General features: G+C 36.3%; 1 protein-coding gene across 4 annotated transcripts in view; it reads left to right on the top strand.

The window, feature by feature from the left end:
- Positions 1–25,174, top strand: part of LMBRD2 (LMBR1 domain containing 2) — a 50,169-nt gene that overhangs the window by 3,430 nt on the left and 21,565 nt on the right. For 3 of the 4 annotated variants that reach the window (XM_012459982.3, XM_012459981.3, XM_012459980.2), the window contains exons 2-9: positions 5,380–5,610; positions 5,872–5,969; positions 7,298–7,393; positions 11,610–11,777; positions 12,816–13,026; positions 21,906–21,980; positions 23,121–23,234; positions 23,759–23,942. In XM_012459982.3, the coding sequence (XP_012315405.1) occupies positions 5,437–5,610; positions 5,872–5,969; positions 7,298–7,393; positions 11,610–11,777; positions 12,816–13,026; positions 21,906–21,980; positions 23,121–23,234; positions 23,759–23,942 (1,120 nt within the window). In that variant the 5' untranslated portion in view covers positions 5,380–5,436. The remainder of the gene's footprint in view (positions 1–5,379; positions 5,611–5,871; positions 5,970–7,297; positions 7,394–11,609; positions 11,778–12,815; positions 13,027–21,905; positions 21,981–23,120; positions 23,235–23,758; positions 23,943–25,174) is intronic. The other variant, XM_064375926.1, reaches the window with a different exon arrangement.

Here is a 25,174-nt window from a genome sequence, read left to right as displayed (position 1 = left end):
GAAATAATTATGACTTTTTTTCTTTCATTTTCAGAGTGGGAGTAATAGTCTCCTTGCAGTAGTCTGTGTCTTAAACTGAACTCTCTCTGTACCTGAAATCTTTGAGAATAACAATTATGTTGGGAAGATTTACATTCTGATTTTTGGTGGAAAATTGTTGACTTATTCACTTCTGGTTCTGGTTCTTTTGATTTTTCATTATGATTTTGAGTTGTCTCTTAGTTTTTATTTCGTATATCTGAGTAAAAATACAGATACGTTAAGTTAGATAAAATTTCTGCTTGGTACCTAATGATCATCAGACTCAGATATTTAAATTAACAGTATTTGAGTCTGATGAATCATTAGGTTTCAGTGATAAATTTTTCATTTGGTTTCAGAATCTTTGGTTTTGACAAAATTTTTGTCAGTGTTTTGTTTGTATTCTGATCAATTGCTACCCTCTCTGTCTCTCAAAACATTTGGAATTCTTCAAACTTCAAAATTATCTTAACCTCTAAAATTCCATCAAAGGGTGTTTGACCTGAAAAACTATTATCAGCCATAAAGTACTCAGGAAACAGTACTTCAAGTCAGTAACATTAACATGCTAATTATGAAACCATTATAAAGACATTTGAAAGTAATCTTAAATAATATTTTGATGATTGGAAAAAGATTGAATTGGATATTAAATATTTAAGACTTTCAGAACTGATATTTTGAAGGGTACGATATGCCCACACATCAGGCACTAAAATCTGGTAGTTTTAATGAATTGGCATTTTGATTTTGAGTATAATCAAGTTTTGCTACTGTGGGGCTTAATCACATAGCACTGAATTTTATTTGCCTCCTCATTTTAGTATCATCGTCGTCATCATCATCATCATCATTATCATCTCCTTCCTTCTCCTTCTTTCCTAAACCTTGCAACTCATCACTTCAATGTTGGTACAAGGTTAAAGATATGGACTTTGAAACTATTATTTTCTCATCTCAAGTTAGGAAAACCCCAATTTTTATCTCCAATTTCATGGGATCACTAGTCCTAGCTGTGTGTCATAAGAAGGCAATATATTTCAGCCTCAACAGAAATAGATGGTATGGTAAACAGAATAATGTTTACCCTAGAATGTCTATCCCCTAATCTCTGGAACCAGTAAAAATGACTAGATTATTCAGGTAGGCCCAGTGTAATCAGATGAGCCCTAAAAAATAGCGATTTCAGGCATGAGAAGTTGACAAGCCATTGCTCTTTTAATACAGGACCACACACACATACACAGAGAGAAAAGTATGTGAGGACATAGTTATGTTAATTTGTTTGACTATGGTTTGTATTTCACTGTATATGTACAGTATATTAAAACATTACTGTTGTGTACTTTAAATGTGTACAATTAGAAAAAGATATACAGAGCCACATTCAAAAACTGGGGAGAGGCCCAGAGCTAAGGTCAAATGCCAACTGTCAGCTTGCAGGGGAACAGGGAATCTCAGTCCTATAACCATAAAGAACTGAGTTTTGGCTTGGCTAGGTGGGTCATGCCTTTAATCTCAGTGCTTTGGCAGGTCAAGGTGAGAGGATCACTTGAGGCCAGGCATTTGATTCCAGCCTGGGCAACATAGCAAGGCCCTGCCTCTACAAAAAAAAAAAAAAAAAAAAAAAAAAAATTTTTTTTTAAATTAGCCAGGCATGGTGGTGTGCACATATAATCCTAGCTACTCTGGAAGCTGAAGTGGGAGGATCAGTTGAGTCCAGGAGCTCAAGGTTATGCTGAGCCATGATTGTTCCACTGCACTCCAGCCTGGGCTACAGTGTGAGACCCTGCCAGTAGCCTGAATGAGCTTCAAAATGGATTCTTCTTCAGAGAAAAATGCAAACCTGCTGACCTTGATTTTAAACTTGTCTTACCCTAAGCAGAGAACTAAGTTGAACTATGCCGTGTTTGAATTTCTGACCTACAGAAACTGTAAGATATTAATAATAAATGGGTGTTGTTTCAAGTCACTAAGTTTGTAGCAATTTGTTACAGCTGTGGTAGAAGACCAACATGCTAAGTGTGGAAAGGAATGTAACCAAATCATTTATTACTAGAATAAAGGATCCATAATTCTATTTATTCATCCACAACCCTTTAAAGTGCTGACTATGAATCAGACTAAAAAACTGAGTGCCATAGTTAAAAAATTAATAGCTAGTGTCAGGTTTATAACTGATTTTGTTGTTTGCTTTTTTTTTTTTTTTGAGACAGAGTCTCACTCTGTTGCCCAGGCTGGAGTGCAGTGGTGTGATCTTGGCTCACTGCAACCTCCGCCTCCCAGGTTCAAGCGATTCTCCAGCCTCAGCCTTCCGAGTAGCTGGGACTACAGGTGTGTGCCACTACACCTGGCTAATTTTTTATTTTTAGTAGAGATGGGGTTTCACCATGTTGGCCAGGCTGGTCTCAAACTCCTGATCTCAGGTGATCCGCCTGCCTCAGCCTCCCAAAGTGCTGGGATTACAGGTGTGAGCCACCGTGCCCAGCCTGTTGTTTACTTATTATGCCCATATCTTATCACCTAAAGATTATTGATATTTTAATATATTTCATTGTTACCTTACTCTTTTTTATGCTTATGTAAAAATATGTGTCAAATTTTCCAATTGCCGTTAGGGTAATTTTTTGATATTATTAAATAATCTTAACAAATATCATTTCTTATACTATAGTATTATGTCATCATTTGGCTCTGTCATACTTTATTTAGCATTCCTTTGGTAATCTCTAATGTTTAGTCTTTTTTCCTTATGATTGTCATATTCCTTGCACTGGACTATTTCAGGTCTAGTTCACATCATAAAAGGATTTTCAGGTAATAATTATATTATATTTAAACTCACATCTAATGGGGTTTTTTAAAGGAAAAAAACCTAGATCTTGAAGATGGTTTTGTCATCAGCACATTCTGCATTGAGCTTTCAGCCAAGTGCTTAATCTATGGTTGGCTTAAAAATAAGATTTGGCTAGGTGCTGTGGCACATGCCTATAATTGCAGCACCTTGGGAGCTGAGGCTGGCGGATCACTTGAGCTCAGGAGTTCAAGACCAGCCTGGGCAACATGATAAAACCTTGTCTATTTTTAAAAAAATAAGATTTGACTTACTCTTGTTGTGGTATAAGTTGTTTCAAAGAATATGAAATTTGAAAATTTGAGTGGTATTTGGTGATGTTCAGTTTTAAGCCTTTTGAGTTGTAATAAGTATTTGTAAAATCGGTTTACCATTACAAGAGTTTTACGTTGCCTTTGAAGTTAGCAGTAATAGAAAAATAGTGTATGTATTAAAGTAACAGTATTTTTTATTTCAACAAATATTTATTGATATTACTATATGCCAGGCACTACATTAGACTGGAATATAGTGTGGAATAAAATAGTCAAATCTGTGCTCTCATAGAGTCTCTGGTGTAAGGCGAGAGGTTCAGAGAGACAATTAATAAATATAAAGAAGTGTATCATATCAGATGGATAAGTGCATTGAAGAAAAATATAGCAGGATAAGAGGGTAGAGAGTGATGAAAGAGGTTTAATTTTCGACATATAGGAGAAATGAAAGTATTGATATTTGAAGTGGAAACTGCTTAACAATATAAAGAAATAGTGAAGAAAATTGTTTATTAAATATGATTTTTGTTTGTGATATTTCATGTAGGAATATTTTGTAAATAAATTTAAATTTAACCCTTTACTCAAACTTTCTTTTTTATTATTCTAACTAGTTTTAGAGATGTTTTTTGATTTTAAGTATTTTATTGATTCTCCCTTATTTTATTTTTTGTTTATTTATTTTTTGAGATGGAGTTTTGCTCTTGTTGCCCAGGCTTGAGTGCAATGGTGTAATCTCGGCTCACTGCAGCCTCCACCTGCCAGGCTCAAGCGAGTCTCCTACCTCAGGCTCCCAAGTAGCTGGGATTACAGGTGCCTGCTACCGTGCCTGGCTAATTTTTGTATTTTTAGTAGCGACAAGGTTTCGCCATGTTGGCCTGGCTGATCTTGAACTCCTGACCTCAGATGATCTGCCTGCCTTGGCCTCACAAAGTGCTGGAATTACAGGTGTGAGCCACCGTGCCCGGCCCCTTATTTTATTTTGTTGGGTTGTATCACAATCTTGATTCTCTATGTTAGGATAGTAATCAATTCCTTGTAATATTGTAGTACGTAGATAAACAAAAGTCTAACAAAGGTGAAAAGTTCATATTGCCTTCAATTAGTAAATTTTTTTAAGTATAGAGAGATATCAATATTTTTTTTAGACAGAGCTTTGCTCTTGTTGCCCAGGCTGGACTGCAGTCACATGATTTCGGCTCACCACAACCTCGCCTCCCGGGTTCAAACGATTCTCCTGCCTCAGCCTTCCGAGCAGCTGGGATTACAGGCATGAGCCACTATGCTTGGCTAATTTTGTTTTTGTTTTTTTAGTAAAGATGGGGTTTCTCTATGTTGGTCAGGCTGGTCTCGATCTCCCGATCTCAGGTGATCCACCCGCCTCAGCCTCCCAAATTGCTGGGATTACAGGCCTGAGCCACTTTGCCTGGTCCCAGATTTTTTAATTTTAAAATAGAGACTTTGAATCTTTATGCTCTAATTTTTTTGAGTAGAGAGATATTAGGTAAACTATTTGCTGATGACTGTATCATAAAATTAAGAATGTTTTCAAATGTATGACTTTATTCAATAGTCATTGATAAATTTTCTGCATATAAAATAGTAAAAAAATTAAAAATGAGAATTTGTTAAACTAAGTTTAAAGATTTATGTAGATAAATGGGAAATAATAAATATATTTTGTGAAGCAGTAAGTGAGTAATAATTTCGAGTCATGAAAGTTGTTAGGCAAAATTAGCACAAAAGAAAAATACTGTTTCAAAGGAAAGGTTGCTTTTAAATGGTGTCTTTCCATTTTTTCCTCCCTCTCGTTTAGAAAATCTTATAGAGGATGAATAATCTTAGAAAAATGTATTTTACTAAGTATCTAATTTTCTAGAATTTAGTCAATAGCTTATTTGTATAAGCTATTCTGTTAGAACTTATAGCATTAAGAAACAAACTCCAAATGACACTGTATTAAAACTGTTGACATCTAAATTAAGAACTTCTTAATTTGTAATATTGTAAGAACTAGCTTAATTTTTGTTAAGTTTTTGAAAATACAAGGCATGTGAAATTTTTTAAGTGTGCTTTAAAGAATAAAATATAAGAGCTGGCGGATAGGAATTAGTCTTTCAATCTTATTCATAGTCCAATATGAAGCATGACATTTCTCCAAAGAGTTTATTAATGTATTAATATTTAGGAAATTTCCAAGTGTCATTTCCTATGTTAATGATGCATTTTAATTTTCTTTTCACTTCACAGATATGGTCCAGACCTGTACATGAATACCTTTGATTAGTCAAAGTGAAATATTCAATAATGAGTGGTGCAGCTTTGGGACTTGAGATTGTTTTTGTCTTTTTTCTGGCATTATTTCTACTTCATCGATATGGAGACTTTAAGAAACAGCATAGACTTGTAATTATTGGAACACTGCTTGCTTGGTATCTCTGCTTTCTTATTGTCTTCATACTACCTCTGGATGTTAGTACGGTAAGGAGTGAAACTTATTTTCACAATTTAAAAGACAATTGTAATCATACAGCATGTTGGAAATAATGTTATTTCTTAAGACAGCTAAGTTATGTCAATTTGTACTTATATTTTGAATTAAAAGATTATGTGGGCATTTGATCATTAAAAAGCATAGCTGGGAAGGTAAGTTTAAAAAGATAGAATTATAAACTGTGATATCCCTTAAGTACTTGGTAACCTTTTGATTCTCATTTTTAAACCATACGTTCGTTGCTTTAGACAATATACAACCGGTGCAAGCATGCTGCTGCAAATTCAAGCCCTCCTGAGAATAGCAACATTACAGGATTGTACGCAACTGCTAACCCTGTTCCAAGGTATTTCCTTTTTAAAAAAATATATGAAAATTATAGGGGACAAATTCTTTAAAAATGGAAGGTTTTTACCATCCAGATTTTATATTTTTGTAAGTATTCTCATTTTCTATTGATTCGCGCCACCTCTGTTCTTTGCTAGTAGACTTTTTATTACATCATATTCTAATTAAATCTAATTTTTATTATTTATTGGTCCACAAGGCCCTTCAGTAGATGGTACTGAGAAACTTGAAGAAGACCTGACTTTTTAGTTCTGGTTCTTCTTTACTGAGTATGTAATTTCTAAAACATATTTTTCCTCTGAGCCTATCTCTGATTTAAAAATGTGGCATGCATTTTCACTTTTGCTTAATTTACAAGGTTATAATAAAGGACAAGTATTTCTGTACTTATGGTATTCCTTTCATATTGCACATCCTTCAAAAAATTATAGGTTTACATAAAAAATGAATAAAGTTCAAATTGTCCAAAGATTATACTGAATTTATATCAAACTTTTAAGTAAAAAGCATATATATGTTGACTGTAGCCTTTAAGAATGCTTTCAGTAGTATTTGCATGTCTCTTTATGCATATTTTTTAAAAAATATAACTTGAGAAAAGGTAAATTTAAAATGCAGGTGTTACTTTCATTTGAAGCACTATTTTAAAAATGGATGAAGATCAGCAGCAACTACAGATTGTTGGAAGTTCTTGGGATATCCTTATAGCTTAGGAATATGGCTACATGAATGAATTTATGATCAGAGACTCATCATGTCTTCAGAAAGTTAAACAGAATTATGTATGGATGCTAGCATGCATCTCCATAGAAGCTATGGTATAGTGAGTGATTTAATTAGCATTCCAATTTTCAGGAATTAATCACCTATTGTTTTCTCTTCCCAACCCCTATGCCCTGCAAGGCGTGGAGAGGGGGTTGGTGGAGGGGGGACCTAACCTTATAAATAGGGTGAGTGTGTATTTTAAAGGTAATAAACAGAAATGTTATTTTATAATACATTTGCTTTTAATGATTGTTGCACTTTTAGTCTATTAGTTGAACATTAAGTTTTCCTTTTACCCAATGACTAAAAATACACTGAAAGTTGAAAACTTAAATGGTATATTCAGAACAAACTATTTTGTTGACTTTGTGGTTTTTTTTTTTAGTTTGACAGTCAGCTTTGAATTTTAAAATTTATGTGGAATTTTATGGGTTATTGATTATTAGAGTCAGTAATTTAAAATCTGAATGTAAATTAACTTGGCCACATGCAAATTAATTGTATAATTCATTTAAGTAGTCATATTTATGATTAATTGGCTTTAAATTTTTAATTCGACAGCCAGCATCCATGTTTCAAGCCATGGAGTTACATTCCTGATGGAATCATGCCAATTTTCTGGAGGGTAGTGTATTGGACATCACAATTTTTAACTTGGTAAGTTAAAGTAAAGGATAAAATTTTAAAAATTTTGGCTAATGGAATAAAACATTATTTTTCAGTGAATCTTTAACTTTGGAATTTATTTATGTTTAATTTTTTCCTTAAATCTCTATTTTCTCCCTTTCTGCTCTCTCAAGTTTGACCTATCTTACAGAAAAAAGAAAAAGAAAAAAAAACTACACAAATAGAAAATAGAAAACAGAAACAAAGGTTTTCTTGTTACTATTTCCTTCCCGTTATTGCCTTCTCTTTTGCCCTTCAGTCCAATCCTTCTTCCAGCCCCATTATTATATGAAATCGCCCTTGCCAAGGTCATTTTACTCTGGTTTTCTTTCTGTCTGTTTTCCCCAACCTTCTGAATTTCCTTTATGGATGCCATTTCTGTTGCCCATTTTCTAAATGTTGATCTTCCCTAGAGTCCTATCTTGGTCATCTTGTCAGACTCTCCCTTTATAGCTGTAATTATAGCCATGGTTTCGTCGACCAATAATGGATTCTGAATCTTTCTACCCATTATAGCTTTATCTTTCTGCTATGCTCCAAGCTCATACTTATCCACTGCCTACTAAGCATCTCTTAGATCTGCAAACAACTGCACTCTAAAACTGGAGGTACTGAACATTGCAAGAGAAAAATCACATAGCAGAGTAGTGCTCTTGTATATTCATGTCTATTAAATTCAACTGGGCCCTCAACATTGCCAGACTTTCCTACTTTGTTTTTTTAGTTTGTTTTCTCTCCATTTTCTACAAGAAATATTTCCAGTCACTTCAAACTTCTGTCCTCTTTGTGGCTTTCTCTCTTGTACTCCCTAACAACAACGACAAGAACAACAACATAATCATCTTTACTTTTAGCAGATGACTACTTCCATCCAGCATTGAAAACAGGAGTCATCAGATGGTAGCTCTTTCAGCTTCTCACCAACAAATCTACATACCTACTCATCTTTTTTTCTTTCCCCTCCAAAGATGGAAGAGTCATGCTTATTAAAGCCAGTCCTTCTGTCACAGGATTCTTAGGGGTGTTTTGCCAGCTGGAAACCTCTGTAGCCAGTAGTGCCTTTGCCTGAGTTTTAGGTAGGCTCGCTGGGCTCATTCCACCCACTCACCCTGGCAGATTGCATTCAGCTCCTGCTACTGGCTCTGATCCCACACCTACCAAGGGCGAGCCAGGCGTGGAGTGGCAAGGGGTGTGTGTGAGCGAGTAAGCATGGGGTCCAGCCACTGAGTACAGCCAGGCATGCTGGCTGCTGTGGCAGGGTGGGCAGCTCCAGGCACCAGCACAGGCACCAGCTCTGCAAGCCTGCAGCTGGCTCAGATACACTGCAGGCAGCTTCTGCTGTGGGCACCCGCATCGGGATGAGGAGAATGTGATAGTATCCAGAAGCTTGGAGATGCCAGAACCCTCAGAGCTCCAAAGAGGGTGTCACAGCCCTGGCTTGGGGAGCCCCTAGATCTGGGCTCCCGGAAGGGCCGCAGCTCTTCTCTCCTCCTCTCCTGCAACATGGCGAGTGGCAGGGGCGTGTTTCAGCCCCGTTTGTGTTATAGCTCTTTCAGTTCCACCATTCGGCGGGTCCTGAGCTCTTGTCCTGCATCCAGGAAGAATGAAGTATGCAGACAACTGGAGGGTGAGCAAGGTGAAAAGGTGCTTTTTTCAATGATAGTACAGCTTTCAGGAGACCCAAAGTGGGTAGCTCCTTTCTGCAGGCAGGTCATCCTGACAATTGCAGCTCTCAGTGGAGAGGAGATCCATAGTGGGTAGCTCCTACCTGCAGGCCGGTTATCCCATTGTCTGTGCAGCCCTCAGCAGAGAGGAGACTGGAGTAGATAGCTCTTATCTGAGACAGGTCGTCCCTTTATCTGCCTGAATCTGGCTTGGCTGGGGTTTTTAATGGGCTTCAGAGTGGAGGAAGTGTGTGCTGATTGGGTCATGGATGGACCTGGAAAAAGCATCCTAAGTTCTCACTCTGGTCCACAGAACTGGTGGCCTGGCCCCCAGGCTTCAGGCTGTCCCTGGCTTGAAGGTGGGGCTTCACCCAAGACCTGCCCCCTTTTGCCCAGGAGCCTGTCTGCCTCCTGCCACCATCAATCATATCATTCATGGCGCCCAGGCTGTTCATACCAAATGGTTCTTGCCGGCCCACGCTGAGCTGCCCTCAGCCCCACTCTCAGCCTCCCTCCTATGCTTATTGATGTCCAAAGACCAGAGGGGCTGAGGCGGCAGGGGGCTGGTGTGTCAGTGCTCTCCTGAGTATGTGTGCACACCCAACTGGATTACAACAATGCCTAGATTCAGTCACAACTTTTTTCCAAAATCAGAGTATCTTTCGGGCTCAGAGAGAGGCCAGGCAGCAGGAGCAGGTACTTCCAAACCTGTGAGGGGCTTCCTGGGTCCCTGAGAGTGCAGGATGCCTGGGTCCGCAGCTGCAGCTGGGCAGCTGCAGCTGGGCAGCTGCAGCTGTGCTCCAGAGGGCAGGGCTCCTGCCCCACCAACTCAGAAGTGGGTGGGGCTCCCACCTCTTTACAGCTCCTGCCAACTCCAGGGATCACACAGCCCCCACCAGGCCTTCTCCGTTGCAGTCAGTATCTTTGCAGGGGCCGCACCAGACAGGCCACTGCTGCCATCGCTTATTCCTAAAATATGGATCCATCCCCTTCAGCTCTTGTTACATACTTGTAGCTTTCAAGTTCAACAAAGCATGCACATTTCTCTAATCCTTTGAAAATAAAACAGGAACAAAAATAAGTCTCTTAATTCAGATCCCTTTCCAACTCTGCCTTGTTGATCTGATCACAACTAAATTTTTTTAGAAACTTTCTAAAATTGAAGCATAAATTCATACCGAAAAGTGCATGGATTGTGTTTAGTTTGACTTTTTACAAAGTGAATACACTCATACACCAGCACTCAGATGATGATATAGAACATTAGCAATGCCCCAGAAGCCTTGCTCACACTTCCCTGTGTAGTCATCCCACACTCCCCAAAGGTAACCATGATTCTGACTTCCATCACCATAGATTAGTTTTTACCTGTTTATGAACTTTATAAGCATAGAATTTTACACTGTGAACTTTTTTGCATCTCTCTTTGCTCACATATTTGGGAAATTCATCTGTGTTGTGCTGTTTGTATCATTATTCTGTTCTTTTCGATTTCTGTAAAATACCCCATTATATGTATATACCATAGTTTTTCCTACCCAGCCAAACTTCTTAAATTAATTCTCTATATTTGATATCTCCACTTGCTCATTGTTTACTTATTCCTCAACCCACAGTACTCTGCTTTCTATTCTCACTCCACCACTCATACATACAGGCTCTTAATTTACTTCACCTCTTGGCAGCATTTGATTCTATTGTTCTCTCTCTTCACTTTCACTTTCCTCTCCTAGTTCCTAATCCACATGCTCTTTGATTTTCTTCCTTGTCCCACTACTATTCTGTCTTGGTCTCTTTTGCTGGTCCGTCCTCCTTCTGTTGCTCTACCTCTCTCTTAAAAGTTGGTATTTTTCAGAGATCTGTCTCAGTTCTTTCCTTCACATTCTCCATACTCATGCTTCCAGATGAGTATCTATTGATGTTATTTCAGTGCTGTTGATACAATGATGACTCTAGAAGCTATCCATATATTTAGTTCTCTCTCCTGAACTCTGAAGCTGGTAGCAAACTACTTTGTGTGCAGTTTCTCTTGGATGTCTCCTAGGTACTACTTCAAAGTCAGTATGCTGTCAACCAGTCTTCTCCCTTTTCGGTTTGTACCACCATCACCACTCTTCCCCCTCTCAACTAGTTCCAACTTTGCTCGCCTTTTATCCATTCTCCATGCTGAAGCCTTAGAAAATAAAATTTGATTCAAAGTGTTTTCTTTGAATGCAGTCCAGACTCTTCATAAAGGCTTTAAAGGCCCATTTTAGACTCATCTTCAGTCATTCACACTTGCTGGTCATTGTGGCCTCCTTTGATTCCAGGAATGTGCCTTGCTTTCTCCTGCCTTAGAGCCTTTGCTTTCCCTAAAAATTTATATTACAAAAATACTTAACCATCTATTATAGTTTATTAAGTATTAATGATTACTCATAAACATATTTATTAATGAGAAGAACTATACATTAAAATTGAGATTCACATATTTCTGGTATTTTGAGATTTAACAGACATATCAATTGTTTTGGTTTTTAATCATATTTTTTCTATCCATCTAGGATTCTCTTACCTTTTATGCAGTCGTATGCAAGATCAGGAGGGTTTTCTATCACTGGAAAGATCAAAACTGCACTAATTGAGAATGCAATCTACTATGGCACCTATTTGTTGATTTTTGGAGCATTTTTAATTTATGTAGCTGTAAACCCACATTTACATTTAGAGTGGTAAGAAAAGTAGTCTTCTTAACATTGCTTTTGTGTATGTTCGCATTTTTAAGAATTCATTTTTAACTTCATATGTGCATATTTAAACAGACATTTCATTGAGAAACATTTTGTTATATATTTTTCTCCAAAAGAATATGTGAATAATCCATATTACTAAGAAAGAAAATATGAAATGACATTTTTAAATGCAGATTTTAGACAAAAGATTAATGGCTAGTCTAATGACTAGTGATAACCCTTGTGATTTTTTGATAGAATTTCAATTTTTTTTTTTCTGAGACAGAGTTTCACTCTTGTTGCCCAGGCTGGAGTGCAATGGTGCAATCTCGGCTCACTGCAACCTCTGCCTCCCAGGTTCAAGCGATTCTCCTGTTAGCCTCTCAAGTAGCTGGGATTACAGGCATGTGCCACCATGCCTGGCTAACTTTTGTATTTTTAGTAGAGATGGGTTTTCTCCATGTTGGTCAGGCTGGTCTTGAACTCCTGAACCTCAGGTGATCTGCCCACCTCAGCCTCCCAAAATGCTGGGATTACAGGGGTGAGCCACCGCACCCAGCCTTCAAAATTTTTATATGATAAAATAACTGGTTTTGTTTTTTATTGGAACTTGTGATTTTTTTTTTTCCTTGTTTTGGTTACAATTTGAGGGCATATTTGTTCGTACTGTTATCTTAGATTTAGATATTTCAATAAAATTGAAATCTGTTTTATATTTAATGACTTGTGATATATGTGAAGGTCTACCTTTGAAAATTTAGGAATAGATCAGCAGTGCTAGGTCTCACTATTGCATTCATGAAATTTGCTAGGTAAGCAACAAAGTTAATTTGAAAGCTTTCGAGGCTTCTTAAGAAAGCACCGAATGAAAAATGTTTCCTTTGGGAAAATATATACATATTATTGCCATGAATTATTCTAGATGCTAATTTTAACTGCAATAGAAGCAGTGGGTCTCCTTTGTTAGAGTCAGTTTATGCAGTCACATTTTATCTTTCCATTAAAATATGCATATTATCTGCTGTTTCTCTTTCTTAGGAACCAGCTTCAGACAATTGGGATAGCTGCTGCAAATACATGGGGTCTGTTTCTTCTTGTGCTGCTGTTGGGGTATGGCTTGGTGGAAATTCCTCGGTCATACTGGAATGGAGCAAAAAGGGGTTATCTACTTATGAAAACGTATTTTAAGGCAGCCAAACTGATGACAGAGAAAGCAGATGCAGAAGAGAATTTAGAGGATGCCATGGAGGTAAACAAGTTTGAACCTTATAAACAATAGTCACCAAGTCATGTGTATCTTCTTTTAGTCACTTTTCGTTTGTTGTTGTTGTTGTTAGTGCATTGATGTGCTTCAGACTGCAAAACTGGTGTTGTGCAATTCTTCAGGATGTCTCATCCAGGATGACTTTTTAGCCATTCAGCCTCATGATGTGTCTTGTCCATCTTCTATCTGACAAGGATTCATGGAAAAAAATTCAATAGTGCAGGGTTATGCCTGTTATTTTGAGGTAACTTTTAATAGTACCCTCTTTCATTTTCAAAAGTCTTCCAGATTAAATGATAGATTCTATGGTTACCCTAACATAGTAGAAGTGAGAATAAATGACCAGAGGACGCTTATTTCTGAAAGTTTAACCTAAGATACTCCTGCCAAGTCTGGAAGCCTCTTTAAAGAACAATTCGCAAGGGAGTTTGTGTACTAAGTTTTGTTTCCTATCTGTAATCTTAATAAGACACTTCATTTTACTTGATGACTTGAACCAGTTTCACAAAGTTGTTGAAAGTGTATCTTTCAATACGTACATAAAAATATACAACAAATTATAAAATTTTTCTGTAAGTAAAAATTTTGTTATGGATTTAAAGAGATTATTATAGTCACCTTACATTTTTGCTCCCCTGGGAGAATATCCTACTCAGCTGATAATACTCTCCAAACAAACTCCTGTTGAATGCTTTTCATTCACGTTAGAATAAACTCCAAAATGTTTTAATGCAGCCTACAGAAAAATAATTTGGCCTATGTTTAGCTCTCCAGCTGTATCCCACACCTCTGTCTTCCTCTCACACTGGTCACCTTTGGTTTCTCAAACTTGCTAATGGTGATGAGATAACAAACAATTTTATAGACTTAATATTTGCCTAACATTCAACTTTGGGTCTTCAAACTTAGTAATGGTGATAATTATAGTAAATAATTATATAGACTTACTAGTTGCCTAAGACTTTCTAAGCACTATACATATATTTAATTCTCATGACTTTATGATAGAGATTTTTTAAAATCCCCATTCCATAAGTGAAGAATATGAGGCATAGAGAGATCCATGTCTACATGGCTAAGAAGTGATAGAAGACAGGCAATCTTTGCTTTAACAGGGACTGACAAACTTTTTCTGTAAAGGGCCAGATAGTAAATATTTTAGGATTTTTGAGCAATATCATTTCTATCGCAACTACTCTGTCATTGTAGCATGAAAGCAGCCATAGCCAGTAAATAAATGAATGAGTGTGGGTGTGTTCCAGTATGAGAACAAATAGTGGACTGAATTGGTCTGGCTTGATGACCCTATGCTTAATCATTACATACATTGCCTTTCTTTCCTATCTTTGAGCATGCTATTACCAAACTATTAGAATGTTCTTTTCAGCACTTTCTTCAGCTAATTCCTATTTCATTTTTAGGTCTTAACATAAATGAGAATTCTTCAGGGAAGTTTTCTTTATTAGCTTCCTAGGGCTGCTATAACAAAAGTACCACAAACTGGGTGACTTAAGCAATAGAAAATTATTGGCTCATAGTTTGGAGACTGAAAGTTCAAGATTAAGGTGTCTGCAGGGTTGGTTCCTTCTGAGGGCTCGGAAAATCTGCTCCATGTTTGTCTTCTAGCTTCTGGTGGTTTGTGATCTTTGGCATTCCTTGACTTTTAGACCTCTGCCTTCATGAACTTCACTTGGTGTTCTCCCTGTGTGCCTGGGTCCAAACTTTATTGTTTTGTAAGGACACCAGTCATATTGAATTAGAGTTCATCCCACTTTAGTATAAGCTTATCATAACTTAGCTAATTAAATCTGCAACAGCCCTATTCCAAATAGGATCCCATGTTAAGATACTGGAGGTTAGGTTTCAGGGGACACAGTTGAACCCATAACATCTTCCCTGGTCCTCCAGACTCTTAAACACTCAGCAACCATTTTTGAAGTGAATGAATAAATGAACAAATGAATGTATAGTGTGGTTAGAAAATTTCATGTGGGCTTTGCAGCATTTATTCACTACAAAATGTAAGAACTACAGCAGAAAATACTGATTCAAATGTAGGAGTAAGTCTATAAATAGTATTATTTAAATTTATTACATTTCCTGTTATATTCAACATTCCTATGATGAATGTTATTACATCTTTTGAAAGAAGATAATTTATATTTGATAAATTTTATAATTATATTTGAAATTTTGAATTTTTTAAAAATTGAAGTAGTTGAAAACTGATATTTTGATGATACTTATACTCAATAAAAGAAATTAATATATTTTAAATTTGATAGTGTTCCATCCAAAAGTTGTTATTAAATTCAGTTGTTTCAGATTTGAGGAATTTGGATTTCACTCATTTATTAAACATTCCTGCAAAAAAAATAAACCCAGTTATTATTTGAGTTCTGGATTTTCCCTAGAAGGAAGCTTTGCACTCTGCATAAGATAGATTTTATTCTTGTTATTTTTAAATAGGACCCCTCTACTAGAAATAAGATGTGGAAAATTAAGGACCAGCATTGATTACTTCTGTTCTATTTTAGTATAGTATTCTTAGGTTTTAAACTGTGTAAAAAATATTATATAAGAAACCGTTCTTTAAAAATGGATGTTTTGTAAATAGCAGCTGGTAAACATACAGAGCAGGAAAACTCTAAACCTCTTTCCATCAAAAACAGTGCATGATTTCTCAGGTACGAATTTCTTTTTTGTTTGTTTGCGTTCCTGGGGTTTTTAAAAATTTTTGTATGTATCCATCACCTCAAGCATTTATTTTTCTTTACGTTACAAATAATCCAGTTATACTCATTTAGTTATTTTTAAATGTACAATTACATTGTTATTGACTGTACTCACCCTGTTCTATCAAACTGATATTATTTACTCTAACTATAATTCACTCTAACTATAATTTTGTACCCATTAACCATTCCCATTTCCCACCCTCCCCCACCCCCCACATCCCTTCCCAGCCCTATAAATAAGTAGGAACATGTGAAGTTTGTCTTTCTGTGCCCAGCTTATTTCACTTAACATAATGACCTCTAGCTCTACCCACATTACTGCAAATGTCTGGATCTCATTCTTTGTTATGACCTTAGGGAGTTTGATTATAAAATGCCTTGAGATAGTCTTATATGGGATAACTCTGCTTGGTGTTCTAGAACCTCCTTGTACTTGAATATTGATATCTTTCTCTAGGTTTGGGAAGCTCTCTGCTATTAGCACTTTGAATAAACTTTCTACCCTTATCTCTTGCTCTGTCTCCTCATTAAAGCCAATAACTCTTAGATTTGCCCTTTTGAGGCTATCTTCTAGCATTTATAGACATTTGTTATTCTTTTTTTTTTAATTACTTTTTGTCTTCTCTAACTGTATTTTTAAATAGCCAAATTTTCAAGTGTCTTCTAGCCCACTAATTCTTCTGCTTGGTCAGTTCTGCTGTTAAGAGACTGTCATGCATTCTTCAATATGTCAGTCCATTTTTCAACTCCAGAATTTCTACTTGATTATTTTAAATTCCTTCAACAGCTTTGTTCACTGTATCTAATAGGATTCTAAATTCCTTCTCTGTATTACCTTGAATTTTGTTGAGTCTCCTCAAAACAGCTATTTTGAATTATGTGTCTGAAAGGGCGTATATCTCTTTGTCTTCAGTATTGGTCCCTGGTGCCTTGTTATTTATTTTATTTAATTTTTTTGAGGCAGAGTCTCACTATGTTGCCCAGGCTGGAGTGCAGGGGCATGATCTTGGCTCACTGCAGCTTCTACCTCCAGGGCTCAAGTTATCCTCTCACCTCAGCCTGCCAAGTAGCTGGTAGCTGGTACTACAGGCACATACCACCACACCCAGCTAGTTTTTGTATTTTTGAAGAGATGAGGTTTCACCATGTTGCCCAGGCTGTTCTCAACTCCTGAGCTCAAGTGACCTCCAGCGTCAGCCTCCCAGTGTGCTGGGATTACAGGAGTGAGCAACTGTGCTTGGCCCTGGTGCCTTATTTAGTTTGTTTGGTGAGGTCGTGTTTTTCTGGATGGTCGTGATTCTTGTGGATGTTCATCGGTGTCTTGACATTGAAGTTAGTCTTTGCAGTATGGGCTTATTTGTAGCCATCCTTCTTGGGAAGGCTTTCTAGGTATTTGAAGGGACTTGGGTATTGTAATCTAAGTTTTTGGTCACTGCAACTGTCTCTATATTAGGGGACACCCTAAGCCCCTTAATGCTGTGGTTCTTATAGACTTAGAGGGATGCGCCACCTTGGTGGTCTTGGATAAGATCTGGAAGAATTCTCTGGAGTACCAGACAGAGACTCTTGTTCTCTATTACTTTCTCCTGAACAACTAGAGTCTCTCTCTCTGCCCTAAGCTGCCTGGAGGTCGGGGAGGGGTATCACAAGCACCTCTGTGGCCACCACCACTGGGACTGTACTGGGTTAGACCTGAAGTTATCATGGCACTGGGTCTTGTCCAAGGCCCACAGTAACCACTTCCTGGCTACTGCCTATGTTTGCTCAAGACCTTGGTTCTCTACAGTTAGCAGGTGGTGAAGCCAACCCAGCTTATGTTCTTCCCTTCAGAGTGGCAAGTTCTCCCTGAGTTGGGGTGTGTCCACAGAAATGCTATCTGGAAGCCAGGGCCTGAAGCTAGAAACTATAGGAATTTACCTGTGGCTAAACTGGCACCCAAGCCACAAGACAAAGCCCTTCCCATGCTTTCCTCCCCTTTCCACAAGCAGAGGAGTCTCTACCCATGACCACTACTGCCCCAGGGCCACGGTGAATACATTCTCACTACCCCCAGTGTTCATTCAAGGCCCGACATCTCTTCAGTTAGCGTGTGGTGAATGCTGCAATGCCTAGGGTTTTCCCTTCAGGGCACTAGGCTCCCCGCTGACCCAGAGAAGGTTCAACAATGCTGTCTAAGAGCTACAGCCTGCAATCTGGGACCCCAAAAACCCACCTGGTGCTATACCCAACAGTGGCTGAGGTTGTACCTTGTTTTTTGTTTTTTATAAAGGTAATTTTTGTGTGGATAGTTGCTTAATTTAGTGTTCCTGTGGGGAGGACAATCAGTAGACACTTCTGTTCGGCCATCTTGCTCCACTTCCTGTGTATGAATTTCTTTGACCACATACTTCAAGGTTTTTTTGGGATTCTTTCTGCCTTTCTGAACATCTGGAAACTTATAAACTTGAGGATAAATGTATTTATCATTTAAAAAGTACTTTTTGTCTTACTTCCATGTTAAGTGCTATGCAGAGCTGGTCAGAATAGAAATTTCTATTCTAACTTTCTAGAGTAGAATATTGGACAGAGTCCCTTATAGTATGTGGTCAATGTGGCATGAATGATAAAAAGAAAATGCTCTAGTATGAAGAGGTATCACTTCTGAATAGTGGTCAGAAGACATGAAGTATGACCTGGGCCTTGAAAGATGGGTAGAATTTTGATAGCTGGTATCATTCCAGGCAGATATCAGAATTCCTAAAACCAAATCAATTTGAGCATAAAGTTTACATTGGAAAGATAAAGCTATATCATGGCTTTAAATGCCATACTGAAAAGTCCAGTCATTTGACAGATAACAAAGTTCAATCACTTCATTGGTAATTATTTTTTCAGTTATCCATTTAATCTCCCAAATGTAGCTTTATAAAAACTGTTTGGTATTTTTATGATATATTTATCTCTAAAATTGATAGATGCATTTGTATGTCTATTACCTTTCTTTGAAGCATTAATAAAACTTATAAGCTATGTTAAATCATTCAAAAGTTATTTGCTAGATGACCTAAAAGGTCACCTCTACCTTTTGTTATTTTTCTAGATAATTTTAGGGAGGGAGAAACAGCTACTTATTTCCACTGAAAGCTGCCTATTAGCCTCCCTTCATGAATGTTGTCTGACCTGCTTGGAAAAGAATTTGACAAGGCACAGTAATGAAAGAGCTCAAAGTTATGTTATTTTGTATGAAGAAAGCAAGCAGTATATTTCAAATACTTGCCATGCTTAATTAAAATTATGAACTTTTGAAGGAGCCCTAAATTTATAACAGATATAGCAAATGTTAATTAACTGTTTCAGTACTTGTTTTTTAATAAGCTAAGTAATGTAAAGAATAAAAGCATATTTCACATAATATATAAATTGTATAGTTCATATTCAAAGTATGATAAATTTGTGCTAACAAGTCAAAAAACTTTAAGGCATCTTAGTAATGGAAAATAGATGTAATGATGCTTCCATGTGACCTTTTAAAAACCCAAGTCTTATCTTGTCACTGTCATATGTAGGCCTCACACATTAACCTCAAAATAAACCATGATTAAGGCCTTCTAGGAGCACTTTGATCTTGCTCTTTCAGCCTGATCCAGTGCTATGCAGACCCTTGATCTTCCTTTCCCTGTAATCACCCTGGACTTTTTTCAGTCTCTTCAAGTAATGTGCTCACTTAGGCCTGGAGGCCTTTGTATGTGCTGTCTGTGTCTCTCTGCCTGGAATATTCTTGTCTCTCCCTTTGGTTGACTGAGTCCAGTACATTTTGTTTCATCTCATTTTAAATAATCAATTAATCAGAAAATCTCCCACTCTACGTTATCCCTTATCAAAGCATCTCATGCTTTTCTCTGATAATAGTTCTCTGTGTTTGCTTATATTTGTTTTCCTCATTAAGTTAAATTCCTTGACAGAAATAGTGTCTACTGGTGCAGATTATTTATAGAGTATACATATTCTAAATTTTGATAGATGTGTGAAATTAAATAGAATATATTACTTTTTACTGTGTATAAGAGGGCCTGTTTTCTCACCTTTTTATATGGTATCAATTTTGAAAAAAAAAAACTTCTTATTTTAAAAATTTATAACTGGTTTTTGTGAGCTCAAATATCTTTTTAGACATTTATTGGCCAATTGTATTTTTTCTATATTCCCATTCTTCTGTTGATTTGTAAGAGTTCATCACATATTAAGGATAATAAGTCTTTGTCATATAAATTACAAATATTTTTTCACAATTTTGTTTATGTGCTAGATGGCTTTTCTGCCTTCCCTTAAAACACTGCTCTACTCTATGCCCTAGAATGTTCTTTTAAATATCCCGGTCAGTTCTTTTATGCTTTTAGGCCGTGAATATACTATTTCATCTGACTAAAATAGTGGTTTCAACTTTTTTTAAATTTCATGAATATTATAGAATATTGTGATTCTTCAGGAACTACTAGTTCTAAAGAGTCTTTAACCCTTTTATGCCTTTTATACTCAGGATTGTTTATATAATTATCTCATTACTGGACTGAAATTTTAAGACTGACAATTCCTTAGCTTCTCTCTCTACCCTCCATTATAGATTATGGGGGCCTTGCACTTAGCATAGGACTGGCAGTGTTTTTTTTTTTTTTTTTTTTTTTATTGTATTTTGGGCTCTGGGGTACATGTGCACATCCTGCATTCTGCAGGATTGTTGCATAGGTACATACATGGCAATGTGGTTTGCTGTCTCCATCCCCTTTGTTGCCCCATCACCTATATCAGGCATTTCTTCCTGTGTCATCCCTTCCCATACTCCCTGCCCCCCAACCCCGCTGCTGTCTCTCCCTTCCCCTCCAACCCCTCCCCCAACCTAGCCCAGTAAGTGTTGTTCTTTGTTCTCTTCCCTGTGCCCAAGTGTTCTCATTGTTCATCACCTGCCTATGAGAGAAAACATGCAGTGTTTGGTTTTCTGTTCTTGTGTCAGTTTGCTGAGAAGTATGGTTTCTAGATTCATCCATGTCTCTACAAAGGACACGAACTCATTGTTTTTTATGGCTGCATAGTATTCCATGGTGTATATGCCACATTTTTTTGTCCAGTCTATCATCGATGGACATTTGGCTTGGTTCCAGGTCTATGCTATTGTAAACAGCGCCGCAATGAACATACATGTTCATGTGTCTTTATAATAGAACGATTTATAATCCTTTGGGTATATATCTAGTAATGGGATTGCTGGGTCAAATAGAATTTCTATTTCTAGCTCCTTGAGGACTTGCCACACTGTCTTCCACAATGGTTGAACTAATTTACACTCCCACCAACAGTGTAAAAGTGTTCCTTTTTCTCCACATCCTCTCCAGCATCTGTTGTCTCCAGATTTTTTAATGATTGCCATTCTAACTGGAGTGAGTTGTTTTTATTTTATTCTATTTTAAAATTTTAATTAATTTATTTATTTTGAGGTTGAGTTATGAGATTGGCTAATGTTTGTATTTTGGGTAGAGACAGGGTTTCACCGTGTTGCCAAAGCTGGTCTCAGACTCTGGGGCTCAAGCAATCTATCTGCCTCGGCATCCCAAAGTGCTGGGATTACAGGCCTGAGCTACTGCGCCCGGCCAGCAGATAGTGTGCTCCTAATAAGCAAGTATGGAGTTAATCAATCATGACTGCTCTAGAGTACTCTTCTATTGGAAAGGAGCTGGCACTTTGTCACATTTGTAGCCTTTTCTACTTCCTCTGGTTTTTACTGTATTTTAGATAATGAGATAATTGATCTTGATGAGTAAGGTGGAGGAACATAGCCCTTTTCTTTTAGGACCACAATGTTTGTCTCATCTTTTGCAGACTTTTAAATAATGCTTATTCTTTTTTTGTGTACCAAGTAATAAAGTGATAAGAGAGTGAATTTAGGAAGTAAGAAAAAGTTTGGGGTACAGAAATAGCCTTTCAGTGACTTTGTATTTTTACTTGTGTTCTTAAGAACTTTTATTCATGTAATGCAAAGTAATTTGGGTCGAAGTTGAACTTGTGAGAAAATATGTAGTACCTAATGCATTCTCATTTGGAATATGTGATCTGTAGAAATAGAAATATTTTTATTTATTTTACTGTTTTTAATAGGAGGTTCGTAAAGTGAATGAAAGCATCAAGTATAACCACCCACTGAGAAAATGTGTTGATACAATACTTAAAAAGGTAATGAAATAATGTTTTATTTTGAAATATGCATTTATATACTATTATACCAAAAGTACAAGAAAAGTATAAATACAGCCTATAGCTAAGTAACTCATTTTCTTCTAAACTCATTTTCATAGAAATATTAACCATAAACCATCTGTACTTTGAAGTTTTTTTTTAATTACTGCAAGTTTAACACTAATTATTGGCAGTATTTTCTGTTGAAATACAGAGATAGAGGTTGACTAATGCATAAGGATTGCCATGACAGTGATGGAAATAAACCTTTAAAGTGTCATTTTATATGTTCACTAAAGGCGTATCTCCTATAAGAAAATAAATTAAGGACTCCATTATCGTCAGCTTCCAACATGTTATTTTACAAATATATTTCATTAATATATTCATGAAATATATCATAAAATGAGTGACATTAACATAGGTATTTAATAAACTGTACAGTTAAGGTTTTGATGCATTGGTATTGAATTAGGGGTATTGCAGTTCCCCAATTGTCTTAAACTTACAGAACCATGGAAATATTTATTTTCCTGGATTTTAATCTGTTATACTGATTGTTGTCTAGTGTTCTGTTTTGTTGAGATAATACTCATAGGAATCACTTTTCTAACTATTTCTCTCACATTTGCTACTTTTTGAGAACTACTAAGAGAAGTTAACTAACTTGCCCAAGTTCATATAGGTAATAAATGAGTAGTGGTGTGGAAGATGACTTTAAATTCATGTATTTATTTCTCTGTGCTATGCCTTTCAAAAATTCAGCATCTTGAATTTGTCATGATGCTTCTTCATTCTTCAGCTAGAAAAATAATTTACCCTACTTAGAATAATCCTCTCAAATACAAGTTGCTTTCTGTAGGTAAGCTCCCTGCTGATAGCCATACATGTATATCTAGTATATATGAGCATAAAGATTAATATTATACAGGTGAGAAGAAACTCAGTACACCTTTTAAGACATTTTCAAGAAAATATTAGCAAGTAGAAGTCTAACTAGAGATGACAATAAAGTAGGAAGAGGCTTTTGAGAAAATTAGAACTCAAAATGATGCTCAAGAATGAAAGATTTTTAATAAAAACAATTTTTTATATTTTTGCAATTAAGATTTTTTAAAATCTACTTGTTCCTTTTAGTGCCCTACAGAGTATCAGGAAAAAATGGGTAGAAACATGGATGATTATGAAGATTTTGATGAAAAGCATAATATCTACCCAAGTGAAAAAAGTCTGGTAAAACTGCATAAACAGGTAACTTTGTTAATTATAAATATTTCACTTACTGATGATTTTAGTTAAACTTATAATCATTGCTCATTAAAAAAAGGAATTTTTTTTTTTTTTTTGAGACAGAGTGTCACTCTGTCGCCAGGCGCCAGGCTGGAGTGCAGTGGCACAGTCTCGGCTCTCTGCAACCTCCGCCTCCCACGTTCAAGCAATTCTCCTGCCTCAGCCAAAAAAGGAATTTTTAGTGAATGTATATTTAAAACTTTATTTTGCTCCTGTCCTTATCATTATTCCTTGAAATAGTTTATCTTTGTGTATACCAACAGGAGTACTGTTGGCATTTGGGGAGGGAGAATTCTTCACTGAGCATAACTGTTACATTATATAAAACTGTTACATCATTTTAGAGCATTAATATTCTCAGTCTGACCCAGTAAATGCACTAGCACTTCCCCATTGATGTGACAATCAAAACATGCTCCCTAGTGGGGAGGTGAACCACTGTTGGATCAGAACACTGTCAGGTCTACCCCCATTCTCTTTTTTAGGTGATTTATTCAGTTCAGAGACACCGTCGAACTCAAGTACAATGGCAAATTCTTTTGGAACAAGCATTTTATCTAGAAGATGTAGCAAAAAATGAAACTAGTGCTACTCGTCAGTTTGTTCACACCTTTCAATCGCCCGAGCCAGAAAATCGATTTATCCAATATTTTTATAATCCTACATTTGGTATGTAATTTGATATAAATTACAAACTTTAATGATGAAAAGTTTTCTGTAGAAAAAAATTATGTATTTTCACCAATGCAAAGTTGAATTTTATTTGTATTATTTGATTTATACTTTGTGATATTAAGTATCTGATAACATTTCCCCAAAATAACTATTTTAGTTATCATATAACATAAACCAGTTTCCACTGTTACTTCACAAATAATAAAAATTCTATTAAAAAACATGTATACCTGAAGCATATTTTGTATAATGCATAATATATACAATTATGCATTACTTAATGCCTGGGATTCATTCAGAGAAATGTGTAATTAGTCAATTTCATCATTACATGAGCATCATAGAGTATGTATGAAACCTAGATGTTATAGCCCACTACACATGTAGGCTATATGGTATGGCTTATTACTCCTAGGCTACAAACCTATAAGTATGTTACTATACTGAATATTGTAGGCAGTTGTAACACAGTGGTAAGTATTTGTGTATCTAAACATAGAAAAGATAAACATAAACATGTAGTGTTGTAATTTTATGGGATCACCATTGTATATGCAGTCCATCATTGACTGGAATGTTGTTATGTGACACATGACTGTACTTAAAATAGTTAGAATTTTAAGTAATTTTATATCACAAGCTTGGGTCTCTTTTTCAGTCTTGACATACTACTGAAATATTCCCCTAAGTAGTCCTTTTTATTAGTCTTGTTATAAAACCTGTACTCTGTAGTCATCCTTATTTTTCTCCTTTGTGATAATTTATGACATTCCCTTCAAGTGTTGTTAAATTTAGTGTGAAGAAACTTAATGCAAGTACCAAAGTGTCACAGTATTAAAACTTATTAAACCTTATTTATTCAAATAAATGATTATATTCACTTGTTCCTCCTTTGCATGTTTGGTTTTGAGTATGAAGACTTAATGGCTGTAATAAATATCTCAGAAAACTTCTTTAACAAAAATCCTTCCTAGTTAAATGAAGGAATGATGTAGTATTTATTTTCATTCATTCAACAAATATTTGGGCACATTAGTGTTATATATTGTTGGGTGCTTGATAGCTTGGCATATATCGATTTAAAAAGACAAAAATTCCTGCTTTTGTGGAGTGAGGAAAACAGAAAATGAACATATAAAGGCATAAAGATGCTGAATAGACAGTTGATCAGAGAAACTGAAATTCAAGGGAGAAGTCTGAACTGCAGGTATGAATTAGGGTGCAAT

The sequence above is a fragment of the Aotus nancymaae genome, unplaced genomic scaffold (assembly GCF_030222135.1).
Source record: "Aotus nancymaae isolate 86718 unplaced genomic scaffold, 86718_ANA_hifiasm-v0.15.2.pri h1tg000014l, whole genome shotgun sequence".
Taxonomy (NCBI): domain Eukaryota; kingdom Metazoa; phylum Chordata; class Mammalia; order Primates; family Aotidae; genus Aotus; species Aotus nancymaae.
Note: the sequence above shows the minus strand (reverse complement) of the source record. Positions and strands in the feature narration are given on the sequence as shown.